The sequence below is a fragment of the Dermacentor variabilis genome, chromosome 7 (genome assembly GCF_050947875.1).
Source record: "Dermacentor variabilis isolate Ectoservices chromosome 7, ASM5094787v1, whole genome shotgun sequence".
Classification (NCBI taxonomy): Eukaryota; Metazoa; Arthropoda; class Arachnida; order Ixodida; family Ixodidae; genus Dermacentor; species Dermacentor variabilis.
Window position 1 is genome coordinate 45,261,188 of NC_134574.1, and position 13,896 is coordinate 45,275,083.

The following is a 13,896-nucleotide window of genomic DNA, read 5'->3' on the forward strand; positions in this document are numbered from 1 at the left end:
AGCGAACTAATCTAGTGTTCCAGATCACGTGAGCGTAACTGACATTCTGCGTCATCATCCTACTACATACGAACGCGCAAGGGGCAATGACGTATACTTAACAGCACAAGCCTCCGTGCTTGTTGCTAATTATAGAAGTGTGTTTCGCAAGCGCGAGGCACTTGACTAGCTCATCAATAGCTGTTATTCTGGTATTATTGCATTAACGGAAGCTTGGCTACAATACCATGTGCAAGATCCTGAAATATTTGATTTGTCTCGATTTCGTATCTTCCGCTGCGATCGTACTGCTCGCCAAGGCGGAGGCGTACTGCATGCTATTTCAAAGTCCCTGCAGTGTCATTACGGCCACATTCACTATAACCTGGAAATTGTGTGCGCTTGCGTTGATATCGGTCACTGTAATATTACCATAGTTGTTATCTACCGGCCTTCCTTCTACCCATACACTTTCACCGGTGAGATTTAGGATATGCTTAACACACTTACTTTGTGGCATCCTTGAAATCCCATTATATTAGTAGGGGATTTCAACTCGCCCAACATATTGTGTAATAGTGATCCTTCGCGCTGTTATCAAATTTTTTCGCAAAGTAACGACTTTCTTGATCTCTGCGCTTTATATTTCCTAACACTATTAGTATTGGAACCAGCCAAGGTCTCAGACAGCACTGCTTAAGTGCCTGACTTAACCTCATGCTCTCATCCTGACATAGTTGCTAATGTTTTATGCTTACCGGGCTTAAAGGAACACTAAAGCGAAACAATAAATCAGTTTAGACTAATGAATCATTGTTTGAGAACCCTCCAGGCAGTCATTTAAAAAAATAGTTTGGTTATTAGATGAGAAAATTAAGGTCCAAGTATCAGTATTTGAATTTGGCGCCGAAACCCTAGCGCCGGTACGTCTGCGTGACGTCAGGGATCCCTAAGTATGTTCGCATTTGGACCGCGTTGTCTGAATAAAGGTTCCAGAAACCTGCCATGTTTAATATTTGGTTCCCTTAGAACACAATGTAGTCAATCTGTACCGCTATATATAATTAGTAGGCCCTTGAAGATGGCACGACGTCACAGCCCCCAGGTGCGGGAACTTAAGGAGGCGTCGCCACCCGTATTTGGTTCTTGCGCTTTTTCTGGCTTACCAAACGTCTTATCATTGTAAGAGTGGTGTTTTTGGTGTTGTAGAACGCTGATTTACTGATGCAGAAGAAATCATTTTTCACTTTAGTGCCCCTTTAAGAGATCACCGGGGTCTTTTATTCAACATATTATCGCCTGTGTTAAAACTAGCTGTAGAAAAAAATTAATTTATCACTATGATAGGGCAAATATTCACGCTATTATTATTGAGCTAGCTAACTTTCTTGATCCTTTTCTAAGCCAGTTTGATGATCGCACTTTGATGAGAACTGGATCGTTTTCAGAAATAATATACATGAGCTCACCGATAAGCTTATTCCACCAAGTGCAATATCATGCAATGGTAAAAAGCCATGGTTCAACTCGAAATTAAAAAGGCTTTCCAACCGAAAAAAAGAAACGGCGGTTTGGAATACCTAATAAAAGTGCACTGGCATCGAAATGGAATGCTTACAAGGAGGTGAACAATACCTCCACAGAGGCTGTAAAACTTGTTAAAAACATCTTTCCAAGTTCACACTTTGCCCTCAATGCTTGCGAATGACGCTAAAAATGTTTTGGCCAGTTATTAACCCCTCCAAGAATAATTCGGTCACGCTGATTGATTCCAGCGGTTCACCGGTACCCGATGAGGTATGTCTCCATGTCCTTAATGCTGTATTCTCTAACAACATTGTCGTATGTACTTGACCTATGCTTCCAACTCTTCAGTCTCTCAGTTACCCAGCTATGGACTTTATTATCATTGAACCTCTTGGGGTCGAAAATGTAATTAAAGGTATGAAGTTATCAAGTCCTGGTGTGGATTTAATAAAGGGGTGATTTCTGAAAATACTGTTCTTTATTCATCTGTTGTACTTTCAAGAATTTTTCAGCAATCTTTAGGCACCTTTCAGCTCCCTGCAGAATGGAAGGTAGGGAAGGTGGTCTCACTTCACAGGTCCGCCATCAAAAACCCGCCCCTCGACTACCGCCCAATTCTCTCGCCAGCATTCCATGCAAGGTTTTTGGGCATATTTTGCACTCACATTTAGCAAAGCACTTAGACAATAATGTATTTTTCACAAAAGCACAGTATGGTTTCCGAGAAACTTGCTTTGCGGAACTCAGCTTCTTTCTTTTGCTCACAGTCTTCATCTTATTCTCGACAAAGGTTTATTCGTGGACTGTATTTTTTTTTATTTCGCTAAGACCATCGACCAAGTGTGTCATAGATTCCTTCTGTTGAAACTTCCTAAACTTAGTCTTGATCCTAACCTGTTTGCATGGCTTGAACATTTTCTTCTTAACCGGTCACGGTACGTTGTATCATATAACCATATGTCACCAGTTAATCCCGTAGACTCTGGCGTGCACCAAGGATCAGTTATAGGCCCTATTTTTTCCTAATTTGCAGTAACGCTTTACCCAGTGATGTTTTTTCTAACACTTACCTTTTCGCAGATGACTGTGTTACCCTCCGTGAAGTCTCAGACAAACGTTGTAGCAAATTCCTGCTACAAGAGGATAGTGACGCTACCTCTAACTGGTTGGGCGTATGGTTAATGCAACTTAACGTGATTAAATGCAAAATGTATGCGTGTAATTCGCAGCAATATTCCTCCGCCGAACTATTACCTTAATGATGCTCCCCTAGAAGCCGTAACCTCCTATAGATACGTAGGCGTCCACATAACGTCGCTACTTTCCTGGTCGTAACACATCGATAAGGTATTTAGCCATACTAACCGCATGCTAGGCTATATTCACTGAAAATTTTCTTCTGCTCCTATATCAATAAAGTTAATCTTAAAACGCTTGCCAGGAGTAAAATGTAGTACGCCTCATCCATCTGGCACCCGCACCTCGAAACCCTTATTCAATTGCTCGAACTAATCCAAAACAATGCCGCGCGTTTCATTCATAGAAATTATAGCCGCACATCAAGCCTTACTTTCGTGAAAAATTCTTGCTACCTGCTGCGCTCTCAGCCCGACGTGCTTTCGCCTTACCCTTTACTTTATAAACTGTAATTCCACAATTCCTACCTGCGCGATGATCTTATATTGTTCCGGGAATATTGGGAGTATAAGACTGTATTTACAATGTATATACAAGGAGAGTAAATGAGGTTAAAAATGGCTTACTAGTAAAAACACGCGGCAGCCAGCGTCTCGCGATCTTCTTCTTCCTCTATCTCTTTCATCCTTCCGTAACAAGAACCCCGGATGGTCCCACAGGACCCACATTTCGTCTCGCATTGATCATAGCCATAAGATTGGAATAATTCAATGCCACACCAGAACCTGCCACAAATCGTTTATTTCTAGGACCTCTCTGGAATGGAACCACCTTCCCGGCGCAGTTGTTGCAATCAAGGACAAGTTCCGCTCGGCCATACGAGACATCATCGCTCCCGGATACAACTGACCAATCAGTTTCGCTGTGTTAACTAGCCACTTCGTGATGCTTTGCTGTTTACTTATCTATATGCTTTTTACCCACTCCCCTCTGTAATACTTTGATGTGGAGGGTATAATAATAATAAAAAAACGAGCAATTTATATTCAGCCACACTGTCATTTCTTAATTTTTTTCCTGCTTTACTGAACTGAAAGCACCATTTGAGTCTATTGCATGGCATGATGATAATCACTCATTTTATTAGTTATTCCCAGTCGCTTCTTTATGCTCTGCTGGTAGATCACTGCGTGGATTACCCCACCACATCGACCGCTTCAATTTTTGAGAATGACATTAAACTCAGTTTATGATATACCTAAACCACTGGTCTTCATCCTCGTGCTTAGCAGCGGGCATAAAAATTTAATTGTACATATACTGCCAATGAAGCGTGCGAACGCAGACGTAGGGTGCGCAAGACACAGACAAACCCTGAATTACAACGCAGATGCGGCACGCGATGGCATTTTATAGCCAAGAAAGGACCCAAAAGTCAAACCGAATGCGCCGCAACCATGGTGCCATCTTGACAAGAAACCTATGCCGTACGCGCACGCAAACAAACTAGAGAGATTTAGAATTGGGGACGCAAGCGGCTCGGGGACGCAAGCAAATTGCGGGCCGCAAGTGCGCATGCGCAGAATCCAAGCCAGTCTTCGGTTTTTGCGTTAGCGTTGACACAATACCCCAAAAAATGAAAACTAAGGTGGGTTCCCAAGCCGTCTTAGGCCTTAAAACAGCATACTCGGCTCGTAGTACTAAGACAGTAGTTACGGTTGTTACATTTATTGTTATTCTCTTCGCTCAAAATGCATTCTGTTTGTTTTCACTAGTAAGAAAAGCTTCTTTTTTTTTGCTTTCAAACGCCTTTTTTATTTTCCGCGCTGGAGCGGCCTGAGCGCTCGACTCAACGCTGTCTGCTTTTGACCCAGTTCTAAAACTCTGCTGCTCCTCTAAACCCAAGAGCAGCCTACGCAGCGCAGCTTGGGGACCCAGAGCCTTGAGTCCCCAATTCTAAAATTATCTACTTATGGCCAACAGAAGACTTGAGGAGCAATCGATACTAAGCGTAGTTCCGTCGGTGACTCAGCAAGATTTCTCAGGGAATCTGCGAAGTCTTCTTCGTTTTGTACATCCTGACTTTTGAACAAAAAACTGACGAAACTGAACAGTGTCCTAAAATATTCTATGCGTAATGCACTGCTAGCCCACAGACTCACTAACTCTAAAAAACTTGAGCAGGACAAGTTCAACGACCGCGTCGAACAGCCTTCGCGTAGTGAGCGCCCGCGTGCCACGGCGGCTGACGTCACACTCGAGAGCGCGGCACTAAAACTTTGCGGGGCGAATTATCATCGGGTTAACCTTTAAAAAAACGCCAAGAAAGGAAACGTTTTTACCCGTCATTTACTCAACCTTGCCCCCTATAGGTGAAGGTGTTAAGCATGGCACACAAATTCATGCTTTATGTTGTTATAGACAAACAACGGCACTAATTTACTGTAGTATCTACGGCGCATCCATTGTTTGCGACATTCAACGTGTGTGGCACCATATGCGCTATTTCAACGCAAATGCAGCTTTTTTTTTTATCTAGAGCGAGTCTTAGGAAGCTTAGTGTTCGCCGTTGCTTACCCATGGAGAAAGGCAGAAGGCATTCCGGTTTGCGCGCCATGAGTGTCCCGTCCTCATTCAAGAATCGAGTCGGGTCGAATTTGGTCGGGTTCATCCAGAATTTGGGGTCGAAGTGTGCAGCCCAGAAGTTCGCCAAGATCACTGTGCCTTTGGGGATAAAGAACTCATCGACGACAGTGTCTTCCGAGGCCCTGCAGGGAAGGGAAGACCAGAGGGAAGTGATAGGAAGATGATGCGAAAGGCAGAATGCAAAGCGTTTGTTTGATTGAAAGTTAGCCCTACACCAAGGACACATGTGCTGAATTCACCCCTGTCACCTCAGTTTCTTTCTCTCAGCCGAAGAACTGAGCGGATGTCGGCATTGCCATTTGTTGGGCGTGTTAGTAAACTGAAAGCATATTTAGCGCCAGCAAACAAGGACGGAAGGGAGACGACACCACAATGCGCTAACTTCAACAACTTAATTTTCAGGAAATACACCTACATAACCCATGCACAGTGGCGCCACCTCATCCAAATCTTAACCATCCAAAAAAGCCGTCTCCTTATCCAACAAGTCGACCGAAGAGGCACTAACACACGTATCACTATTCCGCCAGGTAGACTGATCCTCAATAATCTCTCGCACATCTTTATCTTTGTGCTTCGTAAGAACCCGGCAGGATCCATACACAGGCGCGCAGCCGCATTCCTGAAAGTGAGTTGACAGATGACCATATTGCTTATTTTTCACGTTTAGGCTATGTTCCCGTAATCGGTCATTAAGATATCTTCCTGTCTGTCCGAAGAGCCCACCGATAACGTGCTGCGGTTCCTAGATATTCAGCTTGAGTTCATGGAACGGCACACGTGTCGGGAGCATAAACCTAGAGCTAATAAGCCCCTGTTATGGTATCGGTCAGCCCACTCGAAGCTCGTCAAGAGGAGCATTGCCAACTTATGCTTTGGAAATGCTTAAAGAAGTCTTGCCATCATAAGATCTATACAAGTCTTATGGATCAGTCGGAAAGATTATCAGCAGCAGCGTTTCCGGAATCAGCGCAAGTTTCGGTCGTCGAGGGGCTGCTGAAAAGGTGCAGGTCAGATAACACAATTCGGGACGCGGCAAATCAACGGAAGGAACGCAGAAGAAAAATAGCGGTAGTGCCCTACCTGCATAGAACGGCACATAATCTTAAGAAAATGGCTAGCCGGGTGGACACAAAAGTGATCTTTTCAGCACCAGAAAAGCTGACAGAAATGTGTCGATTAACGGACCCGTACCGTAAGCCTGATGCGATTGCTCTACGAATCATCGAAAAGCACCAGTGGGTTGCGTAGAAGCTATTGTATATGAGCTACCGCTGTCCTGTTGGAAAAAAGACATCGGACAGACAGGAAGATGTCTTAATGACCGATCACGGGAACATAGCCTAAACGTGAAAAATAAGCAATACGGTCATCTGTCAACTCACTGTCAGGAATGCGGCTGCGCTCCGGAGTGTGGATCCTGCCGGGTTCTTGCGAAGCACAAAGATAAAGATGTGCGAGAGATTATTGAGGCTCAGGCTATCTGGCGGAATAGCGATACGTGTGTTAGTGCCCCTTCGGTCAACTTGTTAGATAAGGGGACGGCTTTTTCGGATGGTTAAGATTTGGATGAGGTGGCGCCACTGTGCATGGGTTATATAGGTGTATTTCCTGAAAATCGAGTCGTTGAAGTTAGCGCATTAGTGGTGTCGTCTCCCTTTCGTCCTTGTTGCTGGCGCTAAATATGCTTTGAGCGGATGTCAGCGAATGAATTTTGTTTATCGAGTATGACCACTAGGTCTATTCCGAGGACGGAGAGATACGCAGAAGAGTTCATTACTCCAGGTGAATGCCAGCTTCCAGGATGAAGGATGATATACGCAGGGGATATAGTGCCTATAGAATATGCTGACCTGTCTGCTAAGCGCCGGGCATCTACAACGGGAGACGGTGACAGCGCCGACGATGCCTGGAGGCCACACGGTTGGCATGGTTCGGCACGTGATCGGGATGCGTTATTGAATTCGCCTTTGAAACGGGGCAGTGAGAAATAGTCACTTAGCCTGCTTGAGCTAATGAGGTATGCTATAGTTGCTTTTAAGTCTAAAATTTCTGTATACATCTCCATAGTATTTCTTTTTCTTCTTCATACGTCTCTATCTAGATAGTAGCGCTACCCACGCATATAACGGATCCGGTCGTATGAACGTAATCTGTTTTTTTTTCTACAAATACTCGAATCGTCTCATGCTTATCTCGAGTGCTCACCGGTGAACGCTTGCGTCCACTTTAAACACAAGCGCTTTTGGAACATGTACGTTATCTACGGTTCTCATTGGGTTCACATTCACCCTTCACATTCCATTAGGAATAATGCCGCTAGGTGTCACAAGCAAGCGCTAAGAAAGAAGTGACTGGAACGCGTGCGCGCAAGGGGCGGGCGCTGAAGAAGAAGAAGTAGAGGCCGAGGACGGCGGCTTGAGTTTTGCACGCCATCTTGTACAACTGTCCGTCTCGTCGACGCCGGGTACATCTTCAATTGCCTTTCATACAAAGCTGAGCACTGGTGTAGCATCTTTTCCATCGTGGTGGTTTCAGTCATGCATTCAGCCACGGTCTTCGACGGGCTCCGAACAAGGCCAGCAGATAGCTGTTCCTTAACTCCCCGCATTAGATATCGCAGCTTCTTTTCCTCTGACATGGTTGAGTCCACCCGACGGAAGAGGCGCGTCATATCCTCGACGTACGACGTCACGCTCTCGTTCGGCAGATGAATGCGGGATTGGAGCGCCCGTTCGGCTCGTTCGCGGCGATCAGAATTGGTGTATATCTCCATGCAGCAAAGCACGGCGGAAGTCGAGCAACGATTTGATGAGCCCTTCTCGGTTCTCGTACCAAGTGCGAGCACCTGAAGTAGACGTTTCTCAACTCCGCCGCGTCGCTCCATTCGTTTATGTCGGCAACGCGTTCAGACTGCGCTAACCATTGTTCTACATCCTCCAAGATATCCCCGTGGAACACTTTCGGCACTCGGAGATTCTGCAGCAGCTACTGAGTTGCCGTTGTGGCCGTAGCTTGCCTAATGGTCGGTAGAGACGTCGCCGTTCCTTCCATACCGAACCGTGGGGGCGTCGATGTTGTTGCAGAGAGATGATCAAGGTCTGGAGGCAATGCTCGGATTCTCCTGCTGGCCCGGTGATCAGGTGTGTTCATTAGTATAGGACTGGTACTCCTGCTACCAGGAGGGGTTTGCGGCATCGGATGAACCGTACCCAGCACCTTCACCAATTTTGTCACGAAAAGACAATTGAAGATGTACCCAGCGTCGGCGAGACGGACAGTTGTACAAGATGGCGCGCAAAAACTCAAGCCGGAGTCCTCAGCCTCTACTTCTCCTTCAGCGCCCGCCTCTTGCCGAGCGCACGTTCCAGTCACAAATTCTTTCTCAGCGCTGGCTCGTGACACCTAGCGGCAGTATGCTGAGTGGTCCCGGGATTTTTGCTGCAGCGTACACATGCCTCAACTCGGGAATATTTGCTCTAGTATGTTTTTCCCTCACATAGAAAAACTCTGCCCTTTGTGTTATCGTACAGATTTCTTGTTCTTTATTTTTCCCATTGTTTTAATTATGCATGGTCTTTTTTGTTTTCGTTCTTTGCAGCCAAATCGATATCTCTGTTTCTCTCACTTTCTCTCTGATGACTTCTGGTTGTCTATTCCCACGTTCAATTAATTTGTACTTGGTCGTCAACTTTCATGACTTCTTGCTCCATTTCGTGTCCATGCTTTTTAGGAGCAGATGCTTGTGCACTTCTGCCGCCCACTTATTTTAATCCACGTTTCTGAGTATTTGTTAAAAAGCTAACATTATTCTTATTTTATTGTTCAATAATAGTTATTATTCTTCCATTTCTTACTTGGTCGCCTCTTTCCAATTGAAAAATTTTTTCCCTTGTCTGTGTTACCTTCTGCCGCATAACTTCTATCAGGTTCTTGTATTCCCAGACTGTTGTAGGAAGTGCCTCCATTTTAGTCTCTATGTTTCTTGCGATCTCTGCGATATGATTTTACTACGAAAGCTGTATTTGACTAACTTTCCGCAGTTTCTCGGCGTTCGGCAACAGAAACAGACTTAGCGATTTCTAACAAACCCATACGGTTGTAGTGCGGCGGCACAGATATCAAAATGCGGAACAGATTACAGCGCTCGCCGCGAACAACAGTGTGACGTCAGGGTTATCGCAGTATATAAGCAGGAGAGGTATTGGCGCTAAAACAGCTGCGTCATTGATGGGGCGGACACGTATAGTTCATGCACACGAAGAACAGCATGCGTACGAGGGGCGCCGGAGAGAACAGCGACGGGAATGTAGACGGGGCCGGCGCGAAAGGACCAACGACAAAGCACGTTCCCGCAATGCTGAACGAAAACGACAATTTCGAGCCCGGGCACCTCCGTACGAGAAATGACGCTAGACTCGCAGCGCAAGAAATGATAACCATTCCACTCTGTGAAGATGGAATGGCAGCGAAAGCACCTTGCTTTTAATTTGAGAGCTTTGAATATCGTCAGCTTTCGCTGCCATTCCATCTTCACAGAGTGGAATGGTTGTCATTTTTTCATTAATATTTATTCATTCTTCTGCCATTGGTTCGTGTTTTGTGTTAGTACATTGGAATTACGTCGGAAGCGTTTATGATCGTTACCCAGCTTATTTTTCCCAGGTTCTGCTATCTTCATTGGGTCTAGACGTTGGTTGAACGTCTATCTTATTAAGGCTTAATCAATACGTGACTGCCTATTTCCGCATTGCCACGTTACCTGTTCATAACACTTATTCTCCCTGTTTAGAAGATTCTCTTTATCGCACAAATCCTGTACTACAGAATCATTGTAATCAGTATATCTGTCTTAATCCTCATGTAGGCACGGTACTTCTGGGAAACGCCATCTGGAGGCCGTTCATGGTACGATCGTTCGAAGAAAACGTACGATAGTTCGCTAGTGCGAAGAGTACGTAGTTTATCCTTGTTGAATAACTGCGTATTTATGTGAAGAAAAAGAACAGAACCGAAGCCACGCTCTGCTCATGGGCACGCGCTCCGAAGCGTGCTGTGAGGATGATACACACACGGTTCTATATCCTCTGAAAAATTAGCTTTAGCATGCTCCCTTACTGCAGCGCACGATGCGATCGCCGGCGGCAGGAATCACTCTCAGTGCCATCGAATTTTATTATGGAATTTTACGTGGAAAAACAACGATATGATAATGAGGCACGTCGTAGTGGGGAACTCTGGTAGAATTTCAACCACCTGGAGCTCTTTCAGTTCCACCCAATGCACCGTGTTTTTGCATTTCGCTCCTTCGAAATGCGGCCGCCACGGCCGGCATTTGATTCCTGGCCACTAATCGACCACGGCGGGTCAGTGCCATTGATGCACACTAGTTAGCATATTTTGGGTACTGTACCGGTAACACTCATGCGCGCGATGGCGGCGGGTGACAAGATTAAGGAAAGCAAATTTTGCACAATTGAGAGAAACAAACTTATTATTAGCGAAAAGCCAGGAGGTCCGCCACAAACGGTGGTTTTAGTTATAGCTGGTGACTAATGAGGTACACGAAGAAAAGTGGCATGATCCATGCAGTGACAGGTTTGATAATGCAGTAACATGCAGAGTTAGGACATCGATATTTTAGGCGTGTTGTACAATTAGATTCACCGCTCTAGGAGCAGCGAATCTTGTCAACGGTGCTAAAATAGCCAGCAAAGGAGGACTCACTTTCAACGAGGCATTCAATGTCATTAGCTCTGGTGAATACGCGGGACACACAGGAAGCATGCATTTGAATATGAGACAATTGTTCTTTTGGTCAAAAAGGACGCCTTAAAGAAAATAACGTATGCTGGAGTGAGCGGCGGTAGATAGGGGTGCGAAGCGATGACCCCACAGTCCATATTGTGAGTCGATAAATTTTGATCAGCCCATCGTACTAGTGAGACTTCGGGCCAGGCGCTAGGTCTCACAAAGTGATGAGTCGAGATTAAGGCCCTAGAGACTCGTGTGCTTAGAGTGGGCATGGCCGCCTCATATGAGGAGTAATTGGAGAGCACTGTGCGAGGCTTATCCTTCACCGTCAACTGCGCACCGCCTTGCTGGTCATATATATGGCGTCACTCACTCCCTTGGCACACCTAGTGGCGTGCTTGTTTTCCAGCGGTCCATCTCCCACACGCTGGCCATGGTGAAGGGCATGCGGAGGCGGTCCTCCCATGTTGGCTTGCGTTCCCTGCCGATAACGTCGTCAATCTCGCGCTGGACCTGTACAAAATATCTCAACGTTACCTTAACTTCAATTAATGTGCAACAAGAATAGCAGCTACGACGGACGCTTTGCCGCGTAACATTGAGCAGTAAACTTAGCAGAAAACGATTTTGCGAACATGGTTCGAGGAGCAAACAGTTATGTATTCACGTTTGCGGCTTGCGTGTGTCAGCTGCTACTTGCACTGCATCGCCATTACATTTTGAAACGAATTATAGATTCTGTAATGAAAGTAAGAACGCAAGAACAGAACAACGCAAGGTAACAAAGCGTTACGCATCTGAGATGTAGGGCGAAGTGAAGTACTCTACGTCGGAAAGGGAAACGAGGAGAAAGGGGGTTAACCTAGGGGCCCGATTTTTATTAGTCGTATCACAAGAAGCCAACAAACACTGACACCGAGGACAACATTGGGGGAATTACCTTTGCGTAACAAAGAAAATAAAGAAATGATAAATTAATGGAAATGAAAGTGCATGAAAAAACAACTTGCCGCAAGTGGGCAACGATTCCATGCGAAGGTTGTGGGATCGTTGCCCACTTGTGGAAAGTTTTTTCATGCACTTTCATTTCCAATAATTTATCATTTCTTTATTTTATTTGTTAAGCACAGGTATCGTTCCCCACCTGCGGCAAGTTGTTTTTTCATCCACTTTCATTTCCATTAATTTATCGTTTCTTTATTTGATTTATTAAGCACACGTAATGTCCCCTATGTTGTCCTCGGTGTCATTGTTTGTTGGCTTCTTATGATAGGGGAAGAAGTATTTTGTGACGACTAATTTTATTTTCAATTTTTTACGACCCTCGCTATTGGCTGGGACACAATCACACCGTCGTTGTCTCAGGAATCATGCTTTCTGCACCATAGATAAGAAATTGAGATTAGAATTGTAATGGTTCACTAGGAAATGCAACACTTGCACATTTACACTGTGCTAAAGCAAGGTGCTCAACGACGAATTTAACAAGTGGAATGTGTTCGTGCGATTCATTTCTTCCCTTTACGGCTATGTTTCATTTTTTTCTTCCTTCTACGAAGTTCTCTTGTGGCATGCCTGAGATTTAGGAGGTGAGAGTCTAGTGCCCGTGTGTCGAGCTTGAATTGGATGCCTTTAACGTGCTTCTAGGCCCATCATGACCACTTCCGTGAGCCACTTTTCAACATTTTGGATGTTTTATTTTATGCAATGATCTCAAAAGGCCTTCCAGTCCGTCAGCCTTGCCGTTCCGGCTTTGCTCGGCTTCTTATGGCGCAGCATTTCAAGCTGGAAGATGTGGTGGTCACTACGGAGATATTCTTTCAGTCATGTCCATTCGGCTTTGGAGTTTACTGTTCTAAAGGTGAGTTCGGGCTCTGTGTACCTGAATACACTGTTTCATATTTGAATCATTAGCTTGGATAATTTCGGAGCGTTAGGTGACTCTGTCGCGCATATCGTTTAATGGTGCTCCTTTTTTGGTCAGGTCGTGTGGTAGTAAACCAAATTCCCTATTACAATTCCCATTATTATGAGTTTGTGGCCTCTGGTGAGTCTTGTGGCTTCCGTCATGAAGTTTTCAAAGTCAGATAGCGGATTCCTGGGTGGAGTGTATAAGCACAGGATGTATAGACTTTGCTGTCTTCTCCTCAGGTTGTACTTCCACTAGGGTGTGTTCTACGGTTGTTCCCATGATTGCCTGATCTTGCATGGTGGCAGTTTTCTTCGTCAGGATGGCTGTTCTCTGGAATCCGGTGTGTGTATAGTATCCCTGTATGCAGTGATTGATGTGAGGAGTTTATCGGATAGCGATGATGTTTGGTCGTTCGTGTTTTGTTTCGGATAGAGCGACAGTTCGTTCGCCAAGCTGCCATTGGGAGTTTTGGGAATCTCTTCGTATTACTCGCCATCTTGTTCTATATTGTCGTCTTCACCCCGGGTCATAGATGCTGGTCTGGTCACGTTGCGGAGGTCTTTATGTGCGTTCTTAAGAGTCCTGTCGGCGTTGCGAGTAGCCTTTCTACTGCGCCTTTCGTTACGCGTTGAGCTTGGCACAGGACATGAAATTGCTGAGTTCTTAGACAGCAGAATGGATAAGGGCCAGCTGAGCGGTGATGTGTTTCCGGACCTGTTGTTTTATCTACTCTGCAAAAGTAGCGATTGCTTCCTGTATCTGCTTTCACAGCTTCAGTGTTACTAATCCTTTATTCGTTTTTCCATAAGAGGCACTCTGATGTTTGGTATTGCTTGAGATTATGAGGGTTTACTGGGGGTGTCTAGTTCTTTGCACCTTTGTATGTATGAACTTGTCAATGAGGGATTGCTGATTTTGGAGTTGCGCTCGCATATCTCGTT

The 13,896-nt window shown here is 45.2% G+C and overlaps 1 protein-coding gene across 1 annotated transcript in view; it reads right to left on the reverse strand.

Moving 5' to 3' along the window:
- The window catches only part of LOC142588609 (cytochrome P450 2C20-like), an 81,623-nt gene that overhangs the window by 16,822 nt on the left and 50,905 nt on the right, over window positions 1-13,896 (reverse strand). The window contains exons 7-8 of the mRNA XM_075700444.1: window positions 11,417-11,556; window positions 5,221-5,411 (exon numbers count right to left, since the gene is read on the reverse strand). Coding sequence (XP_075556559.1) covers window positions 5,221-5,411; window positions 11,417-11,556 — 331 coding nt within the window. The remainder of the gene's footprint in view (window positions 1-5,220; window positions 5,412-11,416; window positions 11,557-13,896) is intronic.